This window comes from Botryllus schlosseri, chromosome 14 (genome assembly GCF_051294905.1).
Source record: "Botryllus schlosseri isolate E-star chromosome 14, Bs_hap1, whole genome shotgun sequence".
Taxonomy (NCBI): domain Eukaryota; kingdom Metazoa; phylum Chordata; class Ascidiacea; order Stolidobranchia; family Styelidae; genus Botryllus; species Botryllus schlosseri.
Window position 1 is genome coordinate 12,444,545 of NC_137249.1, and position 14,937 is coordinate 12,459,481.

Here is a 14,937-nt window from a genome sequence, read left to right on the forward strand (position 1 = left end):
AAGGTTGTAAAGTACAAGAAACATCGCTAATTATTACTCAATGCAAAAATTTCAAAGATACGTCAGTAATCCAAAATCATATCCACTTGATGGGTAAGCATTGAGCAGCGTAATTTAGCAGAGCCTACTCGCCAACTAGAGTTCTTCCAAAAGTAGAATTACTTCGTTGATAAGATGTGTTCAATGTAGCTACTGTTCTTACTCAACTAGAAGTAATGTCGTATATCTTTAAATACAAGCATCGATACGTATATCCCAGCACTAGTTTTGCCGAAAAAACGAAGCTGTCACACAAAATCGAAAGTAGTTAAAAATCATAGCAACTTGAGTAATCAGCTAAAGACGCAAAATCTATTCGAGCACCTGTGGCGTAGGCGTATACACGCCTAAAAGCAATCGGACAAAAACGCGACGCGGATTAATGTGGTCTCGAATCGCCCCGCGCTATCTAGTTCAAGTACTTCACACGCGGAGCCACCAACAAGCAAGCACAAAAGATGCAGGAAATACTCACGGGACTGGAATCTTCCGTCCGTTCTCGTCCGTGACCGAATACGGCGGCACCTGCTCGCCGCTGACGGTCCTACCGCGCGGCTGCTTCGCATCGCGATCCATCTCGCGCGGCCTGTAACCGGACCTATCCGGATCCGGTTTTCGTACACTTTCACCCGCCGGAGACCGCGACCCCTGACCCGCCTGCGAGGAGAACATCGCCGCAGGCGATCGCGACATGATCAAACCCGCGGTCGAACTGTTGATTTGAGACTGTACCAGGGAGGGATGATGGAATGGATAAGAGGGCGCCGTGGATTTACTCCCGTTGGCGAGATTCGGGGATTCGGTCCGGCGCTTCGGCGGAAACGGAGATCCGGATCCGGGCGAAACCCCGGCAGGGGGCCGTAACATCCCCATCGCGGCAGGCCAGTGTTCTGGGTACCGCAGTAATAACTCAGGCTGCCCTGCCAGAGAAAGCCCCGGCTGCAGTCTACCCGCCATGGCGCTAAGCGCCAGCGCGTCTTTCGACATGTCCAGCCCTTGCTGTGTGGCCACCAGCGTTTTCAAATACTGATCGGTAAGCTGCGGGTTGAGTCCGGGGTAAGAAAACTGCATACCTTCCATCATACGCTTGTACTGCTCTAAAGCCACGGCTGGATAAGGGTTAGCCGCTAACATGGGCGATATCTCAGCCCCAGGGGGCCGGGCAGGCATCAACAACGTGGGATGGTTTGGTAAGGGGTACATTAAGCCTGGTATGTGTAACCCAGCGGCCGCGCTTACTGCAGTTAACCCATCATTAGGGGATCTATTCGGAGATGACACCAGCCCTTCTGGTTCTTTGAGAACACCTGGCGCTCTACTCAGCATAGACTCCAGCCCTGGCGCTGACTGGTACAGCAGTGGGTACATGTTCCACGGGTGCTGCATTCCGGGAAGTGGTATCCCGGGGTTGGTGATCCTTGCCGGGTGGGCTGGCCCGGCCGAAGATAGAGTCGTGGCTGCCGGCTGTTGCAGCAGTACCATTGGCTTGGTCGTGGCGTGCTGTTCGCCGCCTCTGTCCGAGGCCGGCGAGGTGTTTCGGCGCGGAATAATAGCTGAGAGTCGTTCCGGAGATTTGCTGCGCGCGGCGTCTTCCGGAGTCTTCGGGTAGACGTGCTCGTGTCTCTGTATATTTCCGTTCCGGCGTTCCGGATATGCGGCGTTCTGTGGGTAGTTGTAATATCTCTGCGGATCTTGGCGTGGACTGTTGTCTACGATTGCCGCCCGTTCTGTGCTATTCCCGCTTAATCGGCGATTGCTATCTCCTGCAAAAGCGAACGCACGATTTAGGGCCGACGCCAGCTTTCGAGAGGCTGAATCATCGTGGCATAGTATCGTATCCAAGACTGTTTGTGACCATAAAAGGGACTTTTGCACGAGTTTGGGAGAATCGCAGTTTGGGAGGGTTATAATCATACAACGAAACACAAATGCGTATCGCCAAACAGTTTCGAATCTCCTGCCTCACTACGTGTACGCCGCTTCATATTTACCAATGATATCTAAAACCCTACATATCGCTGGGTATTTACGCGGAAAGCGTTGTTGGTATTATGGTAAGCACTTATCAGCCATATAGACACCGCTACTTCAACAAGTTACATCCATATCGCACGGTAGTCAGCAGTCAGGAGTCTTTGTTATGTACAAGGAAATTAAAAGAGATGATATTACTAGGATCCTGATCAAAGGGTGTGTCATGAGCTCTTGACTAAACTTGACAAAACGGATCGGAAGATGGAAAATAAGGAATCATGCTGACGCATAGTATATCAAAATTCACACGCTTTCGTTGAATATATGAGTTAAATGAGTTATACTACAGGACAGTGACAAACGCGAGAGTCGAACTAAATGCACATACGATGGGACATAAAATCATTCCGCGGTAAGCAAGTAACAATAGAGCTACGCCTCATAGTAAACATATCGGTCGCCAACGGATAACACACAGTGACAAAGAAGCTGGCAAAAAATTCAACACCTCCACGACAAAGACGCGAATTGTGTGTTTACCGCAGATATTTTTACTAATCCAGTTTCAAGATGGATCCAACCGTGCACGACCGCCGTGGCGTATCGGGTGAACCGGAATTAGATCCGCGATTTCGGCGAAAAGCAATAACAACGCAAAAACCGCGCTCGTATCGCAAAAACTCGAAAATGTAGCGAAAAACCATGACACGCGGCACACAGAAAAAAAACACGAAACAAACTACCCCGGGGGTACGGACGTTACACGCACGATGAGAGGCTTACAATTTCGATCGAGTAGACGCGAAGCCATTGTCCTTTTATGAATGAGCCCGCTGTTTCTACGCTATCAGATGTGGCGTGCGCTGTAAGCCGATAGTCCGCCTCGCGTTTAACCATGCAAGACCGTGTGGGCGGTTAAGGCAATTTTTCCGGATTTTGTTACCGTCGTTAGGCCCGATTTAACCAGGCGACACAAGACGCGTCGCAGATGAGTTCCAGACAAGGAACAGAAATAAGGAAGAAGCTACAAACGAACAACACCGTGAGTCACTGGATGCGGTGTCGCGTGTCTAAATAGTCAAGATTTACAGCCGTACAAGGCAAACTCCAAAACGACACAAATTAGGACCAATCACGGAACCGCGTCATGAACATTGAACAAATGCATTCCGCTGCGAGGCTCGGTGATGCGTACAACTTGTACTGAATCAGCACGCGTATCCTACCGACCGCTAACATAACTTTGTTTTAACAACGTCGTAATTCAATTCCGAATATTCGCAGTACATATACACTTACGACATCGGGCAGAATAAACGCAGGGTCACGATCTTGGATTACGGTCAGCGGACACTGATGAATGCTACCAAAGTGAAAATTTAGTGTTCGCTGCCCGATATCAAATGTCAAAATCACAATACGGGCGCGCGCGTTTCCCACGACTCAAGTCGGATGCGTCATCTTTCCGGATACGTCATCAGAAACCGCTCATTCACCAGGGAGATGGAATTATGATAAGTTTCTGCAACAACCATTATTTATTCCAACTATTTCGTTGAGACAGCGGCGGCAATCGAGTTATTGATACACGCACGGGTGTGCTCAGCAAAATTTATAGTGCGGAAGAGTCTCTCTTTTACGAATAGCGAACCTATACGAGAGCTCAGTTAGATATCTGGTTGCAATAAGGTAGCCAATCCGAATCGCGGTTGTCAATTGTTATGACGTCACAATTAGAATACCGCTTTTTAGCGAGTTCACAGTCAACAGTCCTCCGCTCATTTCAGTTATTGCACTCAATCGACCGGGTCAATCCATTTAAAAGAAATACAGGAAAAGCCATTGACTGCAACAGCCGCGCGCTACTCCGCGTTGCGCAGCTTGCTCGATTCGCAAACTCATTCAATCACGGCAAACCGGATGTTATTTTGTCTGCATGAATCGCGATTGAGCGCAATCCGGCGATCTCTGTGACGGCGTACGCCGAGCATTAGAATCGGAGTGTAAGGTCCACCGGGTTCAAATTTCAAATTTACACAACCACGAACCAACCATAGTTTATCGCTAATCGGAAATAAATTGATAATACCAGCGGGCAAGGCAACCAATATTCATGAATGAACAAGAACAATGAACATCAAGTTCATCGTGTGTACTATCTTCAAATTATTGAACTGCCACACAAATCAAAACAAGTCGGGCTATGACTTCGAAATACCGCGCCGGAAAAAAATCACAGGTAACAGAATAGCATACGCAAGCAAACCGCGATATCCTACTCAATTTCACTTCACCGCAAGCTGGTGGGCGGTTGATATTACGCGCCGTATCTACGCCATCGCAGTCACGAGCTCGAGCATAGTTACCGAAGCCCGCAACGCCGGCAATAGCTTCGCGCAATCGAGTCATCAATTGATCGCAGTACTTAGCACACGAACACACAATAACTCCGGTGTTGAATGGGCCCGCCGATAAAATAACACCGGACTAATTCAGAGCAAGCGCCGTTGATAGAAAGACCGTTTCTCCCAACTCTAGCCTGTCACGATTCAACACAACTGTGTGTCCCTGCGCGTGCGATGGAGATCAATATAGACAAAAAATTCCCGGACTATCGTTACCGCCTCCCATCGAATACCGACATCCAAAAATGAGCCGACACACTACGCTGTTTTAATAAACGAGTTCTTTTTACGGAGCAATTCCGTCACGATTCCTAAAACTGGCAAACCGTCACAAATTCAAAACGATGCTATCACCATTATCGCATACATCATCTCGCGTGAACGCATAGTAATCAAAAAACTGTGCAGAATCGATCCATCACGCCGACGCAACAGCGAAGCATAACTCCCAGACAATTTCTGTAATGCGACCGCGTACCTTATGCGCAAACATGCGGTTTCGTAATTTCCATCGACGCCAGGAAAATCGCTACAAGTTGATACGCGCAGCAATGCGTAGGAACCAAAATCGCCACCAGATAAGGCGGCGCTAAATCGATCATTGAAATGCCACCCACTGTGTAACGAATCTCCGGTCACCGGTAAATCAACGCAGTGGATGTTCGAGATGCCTAGCATTTTGAAAACTTGATATATATATACCGTACACGGCGTTCAGTGTCAATTGTACTGGGCACATTTCAAACACACCTTCTTACTTACCATTTTGATCAAACCGAACTATAAAATATGCACACATTCCCGTGTCGCCGTATGTATCAGAACGGATGCGACTGCGACCACAGCATAATTATAGCAACCCTCAGAAGAATAACATATTGATACACGGATACATCATTTTATCCAGTTAATCTATTCAGTAACGTAGGTTTCTAGTAAGATATTCGATGCCGAAAACACGCATCGACACATAATTGCGGTGTTTACCGAAAATCCGCGCCGAAAATCCGGCAGAAATCCACATTCCTCGCCGATTTGCATCACACGGGACGGCCTAAATCTGCAGAGTGCAGACAGACAATATTCCCGCTTTCCACTAGCACACAAGTCGGTGAAATTACGGTCTTTAATGCCTTAAAGGATATTCAGCAATTTCGCGAGGTCTCGACGGAGATGAATACAAGAAGACTAACGAAAGAAGTAAGAACACACGCAATTGCATGCACCCGTCGAGTTCAACGAAATTACGGCAATAACGACCACGTAGGCACTACCACCGTAAATCGTTTACAACATTACTTCGTTTTAACAGCGTAATCACTATCTAAAGCAGCAAGATCACCAATTATCCGCAAAGTGAACGAATTTTATAAAGCTTTCCAAAATAACTCTTCGAGAATTGCCCAAATATTCAAAGCACTATCACGGGTGCTGCCGAGTTCGCCATTACCTCTACGGCGGATTGTCATACCGGTGGTAAACTACGCACAAGACATATTAGACATGAATTTTCCTCCCTATCATCAGCATGATCTCTCGGGAATATGTTCCAAAAACGCGCGCGGACAGACAAGCAACACTGATTCAAATTGAATCACTGAATTGGAATCTTTGCCCATCGCCAACCCCGGACCGCTTTCTAACCGCAAAAACGTGAGGTTTTACAATAGTACTTGGCCGACATACCAGAGCAAATCTCCGGCAAAAGTGTCAACCAACTATCGATCTCGAATAACACAGCTGCACTCAATTACGTGGTAGGCAGCGATATCGATTCTTATATTATTTATAGCCAAGAGCACAGGCTGCTCGTAGATTAAGCAGGAATGCACATTGGCGCGTCGTCTCCCTAGGGCCTTTTCGACCCTAAAACATAATTTTCGTATTTTACCGCACATTAGTAACTTGAAGCACAGCTGTCTCATTACAAGCTACGCCCGGCGCATTCCACGATCGATAGCTTAATCGGACCGTAGGTGTCAAAATTTCAACAGCGGGACACGTCAGCAAACAACCGCTAAGATTAAAGTTCACTTTTCCGAAAGAAAAATACATTTCGCTAATCTAATATTAAGCTAAGCCACAGAAAACAAACGGCGTGCCCGACCTTGCCTAAGCCACTTCCAAACGAAAACAGAGCAACGCACAGTCTCGCACTACTAGATTAAGAACGATATCGTAACACATATTGACGACGGCCTCTAAAATTTCCAATTTCGCATTCCGCAACCGCGAAATCCTCACTGCATTACCCGAAACCTTATCCAGTAACTCAAACGATCGACCAGACCTATGTAAACAAGATTTAGCCGTACACAAAGATGTCGAGCGACTCAAATTATAGCGATTAGATCTTAATTACTGGAGATAAAAGCTACAATCACGTGGCGACACTCGAACGAGATGCGGGAAACACGTTTTAAAACGCCCGGCGCAAACAGCCTCATATAAAATTTCAACTCTCCGACTGCCGTCAATAACAGAATTCAAACCGCAGACCTAGATATCCAAAGAGTTCAAACGCGTCGGTTACTCAACCTCAACTGCTTGGTACACTGAACGCAACCTAATTTCACTACGCAACGCCGTTGAAGCAGCATCAGTTCGCGCATCGCGTGGCAAAAAACTTAACCTCCGCCGAGCTAGCCTGGCCTCACTCGCAATGTGGAAACGGTACGTTTCTTTTGCGAGCGACTCGTCACGGGCGCGAGTGCGTGTGCGCGCGCGTGAAATACAATTTTTCTCTCGCGAGTGACTTGGCGTAAAAAAGGCGCGCCCTCGTTAAAGGCGTCGGAAGGAACGCAACGATACCGGGCGGAAATTAACGCGGGCTTCGGATTCCAGACGCTGTACCGCGGCTGTCTCTAGTATCCGGCGTGCGCGAGTAAATAACCTAAGCGAGATCGGGGCTGATATGTTTTCCTGATTAAAAACAACTTACTGCTGGTGCTGCTGTCCACGGAATTGGTGAGCAACAGAGTACGAAAAATGGCGGCTGCACTTGAGCGGGATATCTGAGTGCTGTAGCAAAATCGCAGGAATTCTATAGTGTCGTCGATTAGTACATTTTTGGAGGATAATTTCCGAATTTTGACACTCTTTCAAGTTGTTTGGCACTAGGGTTCGGCGCAATTTTTGCTCGTATCACAGCATCCAAAATACGCAGCACAAAGCAGCGCAGTACACACGTTAGTGGAAATAATATTACTGTGAATTTGTGATCAACCCAATGTGATTGAAGTAGTTCCATTTCGGTTGATACCCGTGCAGTGACGGAGAAAGGCGGTCTCTGGCTGCTTCATATCAACTACCCTACGATGAAAAGAGATTGAATTCCCCCCAGACCTCCCGCCAAGATGTTTCTGCCACCGAAAGAACTCATTCTTCACATATAGGGAGATATTGAATGTTAACAGTAATCAGTCGGTCAATTTGGCACTAAACACGAAAGATTCAGAATCTTTCAGTGGTCGGAAATCGCAATCCTGTTCAGACATTCAGAAGCACCGGCAAACCTACTACAGCTATACCCTCGCTGAGAGTCAGATACGTGTGAATAAGACGCTCAGTTATGCATACCGAAACAGCCAAGGAGCGGTATGCAGTCGGCTTTCATTATCGCTCGCCCGGATTAGGAAGTTGCGGAGCAAGATAAGATATGAGGGTTGCACCCGCACATTGCGCACAATCATAGCCTGCAAAATGCAGATAACGCTCGCCGCCGAACACAGTTCAAAGCCAGGCACGCATGCATACCCGAAACTCAGAGTAAACGCTTTCCGTAATTCCATTTCCACCCACTTGAGATACGGAAGGATAAGTAGTCCGAAAATACAGCGCGTAGCTGTGAAGTCGCGCTATTTTAGCGAGCGCAACAGGCGATACCTAACACGCGTTAAGCGAGTACGATACAGCCTCGGTGCGATAACGGATGGCTGCTCAAGTAGACGATAGCTTCGTACATCGACGTGACGTAAGCAACTACTTGAAATGATGGAAATGTGGCAGCTGATACACAAAACGCGTGACTCGAACGGAAAACGCGCCGAAACGCTACGTTGCTCCGGCGACCGGGTGATATACTGCTTTGCTACGTGACGAATAGGGAGGAATTTCCGCGGATGAAATAACTCAACGTGACACTCAACAGTATATATACGGGGCATAGCATTTTGGATGGTCAAAATCGAGTATGAAGAAGCCTCGGGCAGAGTCAAGTATTCGAATATACATCACTGATTATGACGTCAGAACAGCATCGCTTATGAGGGAAGTTCAAATATGTACCTTTCATGCGACCACATTGATAATAATAATAACAGTGCTACATCACATTAAACATTACTTGTTATATTTTGATCAATTGATCATACCCATTTCTTCACACTTTGTGACTACGCTGTTGGTTGATCACAACTCCACAGATATGTCCTATCCACTAACAAGCGTAGGCACTACATATATAATGTGTCTTATGTTGGGTCTATTTCCTTCATGACGCCATCGATATCGTGACGCTAGATTCAATGTGGGTTTTCCAGACCCTGCCGCCAGGCGCCATTGTTTCTGATCGCCCATTCGTGTAAATTGAAAGCGATCCTACGCGTTGAAAAGTTTTCGCTGCCAAAAGAAGTGTATGCGAGTCTCACGTCCGCGCTTGGCAACGTAAAGGTCAGCTAGGTCTTGTCGTATTTTTTCAAGGCGGACACCGCGTAATAACAACGCCTATAACATCAACAATGCAAGGAGTGTTGTTGATGCTGTCCAAGCTCCTCCGTGGTCGTTGGCTATTGCAAATGCAGGGCGCTTAATTTGCGGGAGAGGATAATGTTGTTTGGTGATAAGATCGAAACAATCTAATTTTCCACAAGAGGATGATGCATTTTCACACAACTGATCAAATGCTAAAAGTTTGCGACGCATCAATTAAATCTACTTTCCAGCACTTTTAAGATCTTGCAATTGAGTAGACATTTATACGGCCTCACCTATATATCTATACTTGGGTAGCAACGCGTACTTTGACAACCTATGCTTTCTACTGCCTATGCGCGTCGTTTTTCTACAACGTAGACAGCAGTGACTAGTTTTTCGAAAAAATTCCGGCTATAATATAGAATCCTTGGATTTCCAATCGGAATTAACCTGAGGCAAGCATATCCCCGCTAGACAGAGTACACTTCGTAACTGAAGCGGCGGAAAAATGTCCCTTACATGTTCCGCATGGTTAACCCTTTCGACAGCTACCGAAAACGTGCATCCGCTATCGCCGGTAACGAGAAGCCGAAAAGGCGTTTTCAATTCCCGCGGGTAATCGCGCCGCGAACAACATAATCGATAACAGCCGCGCTGCGCATGCGCGATAAAATTGCCGGCGTTCGAATGCAAGGGCTGCATACTTCCGTCAGCATGGAGTTCACAGAGGTTTCCAATGACGTCAGAAGCTCAGATAAGGTTGCGGTAAACATTTATCATGAATAAAACTCACAGTCAACGCATTGCTTAGGGAAAACCACCAGATAATCAAAAACAATAATAACATCATGGAGCGGTGGTTATTGAAAGGGCGGATGATATTACGGGTTATTAGCGGTCGTTGGACGGTTACTACTGGATTGAACAGCGCAATGCTGACTTTCCGTCCGACGAGCATACGCTAGGACTGATCATATCATGGTATATCTGCTGCCTTTTTTTGATATTAAGCGCGTCAAACGCAGTCCCGTTGTTCGTAGTGTATACATATACATTACATACACGAAGAAGTCCTGTTTCAAAAGCCACCAACTTGATTTCGATTATTCGATTTCTGCTGCCACTATGCTGTTTGTTAGCCTCTAACAGCAATCAATGTTGTTACACCGTACCGCCGGAAAAAATAATTCTATATCACGACAACTTCAAAATTATTTTGAGATTTGACCTTTCACATCACCAATCCATGCAAAAGATTTTAACTTCTTGCGATAAAAATCGCAATATATCTGGCGGACCTGCGGGGAATTTGACGCGAACAACCGCTTTAAAGCGATCGTAATATTCACCGTTTTCTACAGTCAATACCTAATATAACACATGGGTATACATGTCAGTCTCAACACGGTTTAACGCAGCACAGCGATAACTGCGAATCCATCTTTCATGCACTGTCAACATCACATCATCATCCTTATGACGTCGACAAAAGTAACGGAATTTTCACTCGCTACAAAATTTTTGTTCTGGACACGTTGCGATTTACGCGGTCAGCACCTTCCTTACTTCAAACACTGCGAGAACAAACAATGTTATTTTCCTCAATCTCACGCTGCTGACGTAGCGCCTACGATAGGATACGCCACATATTTCCCGCAACGCATCACCGAGACACGTAATCTCCACCTCCGTTGTGCGGCCTTGCGCTGTGAAGCACAAAAAACTAACTAGAGGTGGCCCGGTGGCCAGTAACAAAGTACGGTACTTCGTATTTTCCGTAACTAAATTCACAACAAACTCAAGTGCGTGTGTTTTTTAATACTTCTACTTGAACAATTTTACAGGTAAAACTACTTGCTTTTCATACTTTGGCTTTTGAAATGCAGAAAGCAGGTTTGGGCTAAGTTCGGATCGTTTTTACGTGGGAAATCGTCATCAGAACTAAGTGAAATAGCGACCGCAGTTACAGTCGAATATATATTCGAACAAGATTGCTCATAAAAATTGCGTGAAATGAACCTCTATCAACGTAACTGAATATATATTCGAAGATTGTGCTTATTTGTAGCGTCATCAATTGGCGCTATTCGTGAAGATGCATCTCGCAATTCGAAAGTCGCCGAACAACACCACCACGTCTCGGAATCGCCGTTTCTACTTGGAATTGAGTAGAAGTATACGGAGTTTTCTCTAGTTCTATCGAGTAGCAGCGATGTTTACTTTGACCACTTTTGAAACTAACCAGGTAGGTTAGATATCTATAGTCACAGCGCCAGCAAAGATGCAGTGAGGACGCTTTAACCCCATGTTATGCTTGGCACTGAAGGACACGCCCCCGGGTTGTGGCGCCTAGGAGACTTCCGTTGTCGAGTTTCATCGGGCGGTTTTTGCGTGGAAGTATGTAGCGGGGCGTAATTTCTCTCTTCGGGAATTATCTTGGCGGGCTCAACAGACAAAACAAACTCGACAGGATAAACAATCAGCGCGGCGGTGAGCTACGCGTGACTTGCGGATAATTGCGAGGAATGCGCCATAACACGGCTAGCAACGGAGTATGCGAGTGCGCGATCGAGGAATTTTTGCAACGTTTCATCCTGAAACTTGTCATGACAAGGTTGATATTTCGCACTTTTGACCAAAGGCGGTCAGTAACTACTTCTGCTTCACAGTTTTCAGTAAAAAAGGTGTCCTACAACCAATGCACTGCAACAACCATGGAGTGATACCGTATTAATGCGCAACGCTACTGACAACACAAATAACCCCTCTGAAATGTAACCGGTCGACCAGGGGAAAATACCACAGAAAAGGAACCAATGCGAACACAAGCGGCGATTTAAATGGTGTCCGGTCAATACCGAGAAAACCATTACCGAGAATGGACACCACCGAGAATGGACATTACCGAGAATGGACACCGCAGAGAATGGACATTACCGAGAATGGACACCACCAAGAATGGACATTACCGAGAATGCAATTTATGCAATGCAGGCATGTTATGCATATACACAGGTCGTGTGTGTGCATCACGGCGTCGCCACGTTCGGTATCGATGCTCAGGTATAAATTTCTCGACAACGTAAGTGACAGTAAGCTATATTCTTGACATTGGCCATTCTCGGTAATGTCCATTCTCGGTGGTGTCCATTCTCGGATATGACCAGTCTCGGTAATGTCCATTCTCGGTACTGGCATTCTCGGTAATGGTATAGAACCGATTTAAATGCGACATCACAATGTCTACCAAGTTATAAGTAGGGCTGGGCAAAATCGAGTACCTGAGTGATTCGATTCTGAATCACATATTATGCTTCGAGTCGAGTCGAGTATTCGAGTATCACTCATTATGACGTCACAACAACATGTACTATGTAAAAGTTCAAATATGTACCTTTTATGCCACTACAAAGAACATAACGCATGTTATCCATCACATTAAAGATACTTTGTTATTTTTTCAACCATAACGATTTCATTGCACTTCTGGACAATGTTGCAGGTTGATCATGACTTCGGAAATGTGTTATTTCCAGTAACGTTCGTAGCTTTGTGCTATGTCTCGTATGCTGCGACACGGCCAATCAAGGTTTCTGGCTTCCTCAGTGGAAAATAGTGTCAAAACTATAATTCCCGTTAGTAAATTAACTTTCAGTTTCGAGGAGTGTATAATTTCAGTACTCGAAAAAATCGTGTTTTACTACTCGACTCGAATCATCCAAATTAATACTCGATTCAGATTCGAGTACTCGAATCATTATGCCCAGCCCTAGTTATAAGAAATCAGACCTGGGTGGGCAAAGAAATGCAAATCCACGCGCCACAATTACCCAATCGCCAGGCGTCGCATCACAACACGGGATACGCGTTAGACGAGACGTTGCTCTTCGAAATGCCCCGCAATAAATCAGGCACGCGCAGCCGAACAATATACTCCCAGGAAAGGACACAGCCGGCCTGGAACACGCGCGTCTACCGCAGCACCGCCGGCTTTTCTACCGAAAGCGAAAGGATGCTGGATCCATGTTGACAGTTTGATACTCGGGGCAACAATGGCGCGGCTTTGCGCTAACGGAAATTGCGTCGCAGAAATTCGATATCGGGCGACCTTTCTAAAGTAACCCGGCGAATTTGCGAAGCCTAGGATTGGAGAAAAAATTCGCGGTTTGGCTGAGCATTGTTCGAGCTGTGAAAAACGACCTCTCCCGCCCCGAGTTCGAGAATCATAACTGCGAACGGGAGTCAATAGCGACGTATTGCAACTTTATGTGGGATCGATGCAATTCACTCAATACCCTCACGAAAAATCAGTGGATGTACTTTGCTCAGTTATAACTCTCACTTTAGTCACTTTACATTGGACGAAACCAGGATTAAGTTTAGAGAGTGGAAATGACGTCAAAAATCCACCGCGATCACAGCGTAACAATGACATGACATCAAAATACCCAAATTCGAAATTGGAGGGGCAAGAGAGCTTTCTGCTGTCTCTACTAGTTGCTGACGATTACCCCTGACGAGTGTCAGCCGAACATCTTCGGGTTCATTTCAACATGAATATACTGTTCAATTCCAAAACGTAAGAAGTTGGTTGAGTGGCCATTAATTTAAGCAATAAAACACAAAATTTCAACGTATTTAAAAGTTTGGAACATATTTTATATGGTGTCGCAATTGAGAGTTCACATAGTCTACTTTGTGAGCGTGCGTCACAATGGCAAAAGTGCTAGAAGAAATTGTCTAGAAGTAGCCTGCAAGTCGTTTCGGACAAGTTATATGCGAAAGCTACGTAGACTTTCAAAGAAACTTCGTTAACTTCCGACAGTGCAATTGAACGACACTTGACAGTGTAAGTGTAATAGAGGCTATAGTAAATAGCTAACTCGCGTTTATTTCGAATATGCCGAACAATCACAATCAGGTTAGTGGTCTTTAACATGGCTTCGCGAGGAGAAAATTCAATAGAACCACATCTAAATATCTAGTATCTAAAAGACACCATTAAGGGAAGTTTCCAATATTACATTCAGTTGCGTGCATTTGCCGTGAACAAATTTAGAATGAATTTTGATTTTTAAAAGTTTGCCGGTCCGCAACGTTTGTTTTAAAGTTTTACGGGTCCGCGAGGGTCAAGAACCACTGTTTTGGAATGCTTCCACATCTTATACGTGAACAGTTATTTAGGCATAACTTTGGATATAAAGAAGTAGAAAGCAGTTTTGTGATGACTTAGCATTGCTGTAATATGTGAAATCGTCAAAGGAGCCGCGTGAAGTAACCATCGCCGTGACTGCTGAATATATTTTCGAAGATTGTATCTATTTGTAGCTGCGTCAGTCATTTTGGGTCAGGCGAGAAGATGCATCATTCAATTTAAAAAGTAGCCAACTGCCAAACGCATGCGAACCGTCAACCAAATCTACATCTCGAAAAATCTTACTTTTAGTATTTTCACACCTTCTGTTTTGCACCTCCACTTCAAGCAGTTTGAAAATCCATACATTTACTTGTGATTGAGTACTGAGTAGCAACGATCACAACTTGACCACATCTGTTGAATGCTAGACTTTACAGCTGCCACTCTATCGGCGACGCCGCACTAGATTTTGTCCCGCTTAATACAGTACGTCTATAATTCTCTTGATTGAATGTAAAACATCGATTTACGTTCAAAATACTCGTGACTACGCATACGCATCAAATGGACTGGCAACCGTGCTACAGGTCCGTTGCAGTTACGTTGCGCTGTTAATGAATCAGCGTGTCACAGAAGTCGGTCTTATAAAGGATACCAAAAATACATCAATCTACGTTTGCGTACGCA

The 14,937-nt window shown here is 45.6% G+C and overlaps 1 protein-coding gene across 1 annotated transcript in view; it reads right to left on the reverse strand.

Annotated features, from left to right (window-relative positions):
* The window catches only part of LOC145455213 (uncharacterized), a 64,638-nt gene that overhangs the window by 22,614 nt on the left and 27,087 nt on the right, over nt 1-14,937 (reverse strand). The window contains exon 3 of the mRNA XM_080333164.1: nt 515-1,802. Coding sequence (XP_080189290.1) covers nt 515-1,802 — 1,288 coding nt within the window. The remainder of the gene's footprint in view (nt 1-514; nt 1,803-14,937) is intronic.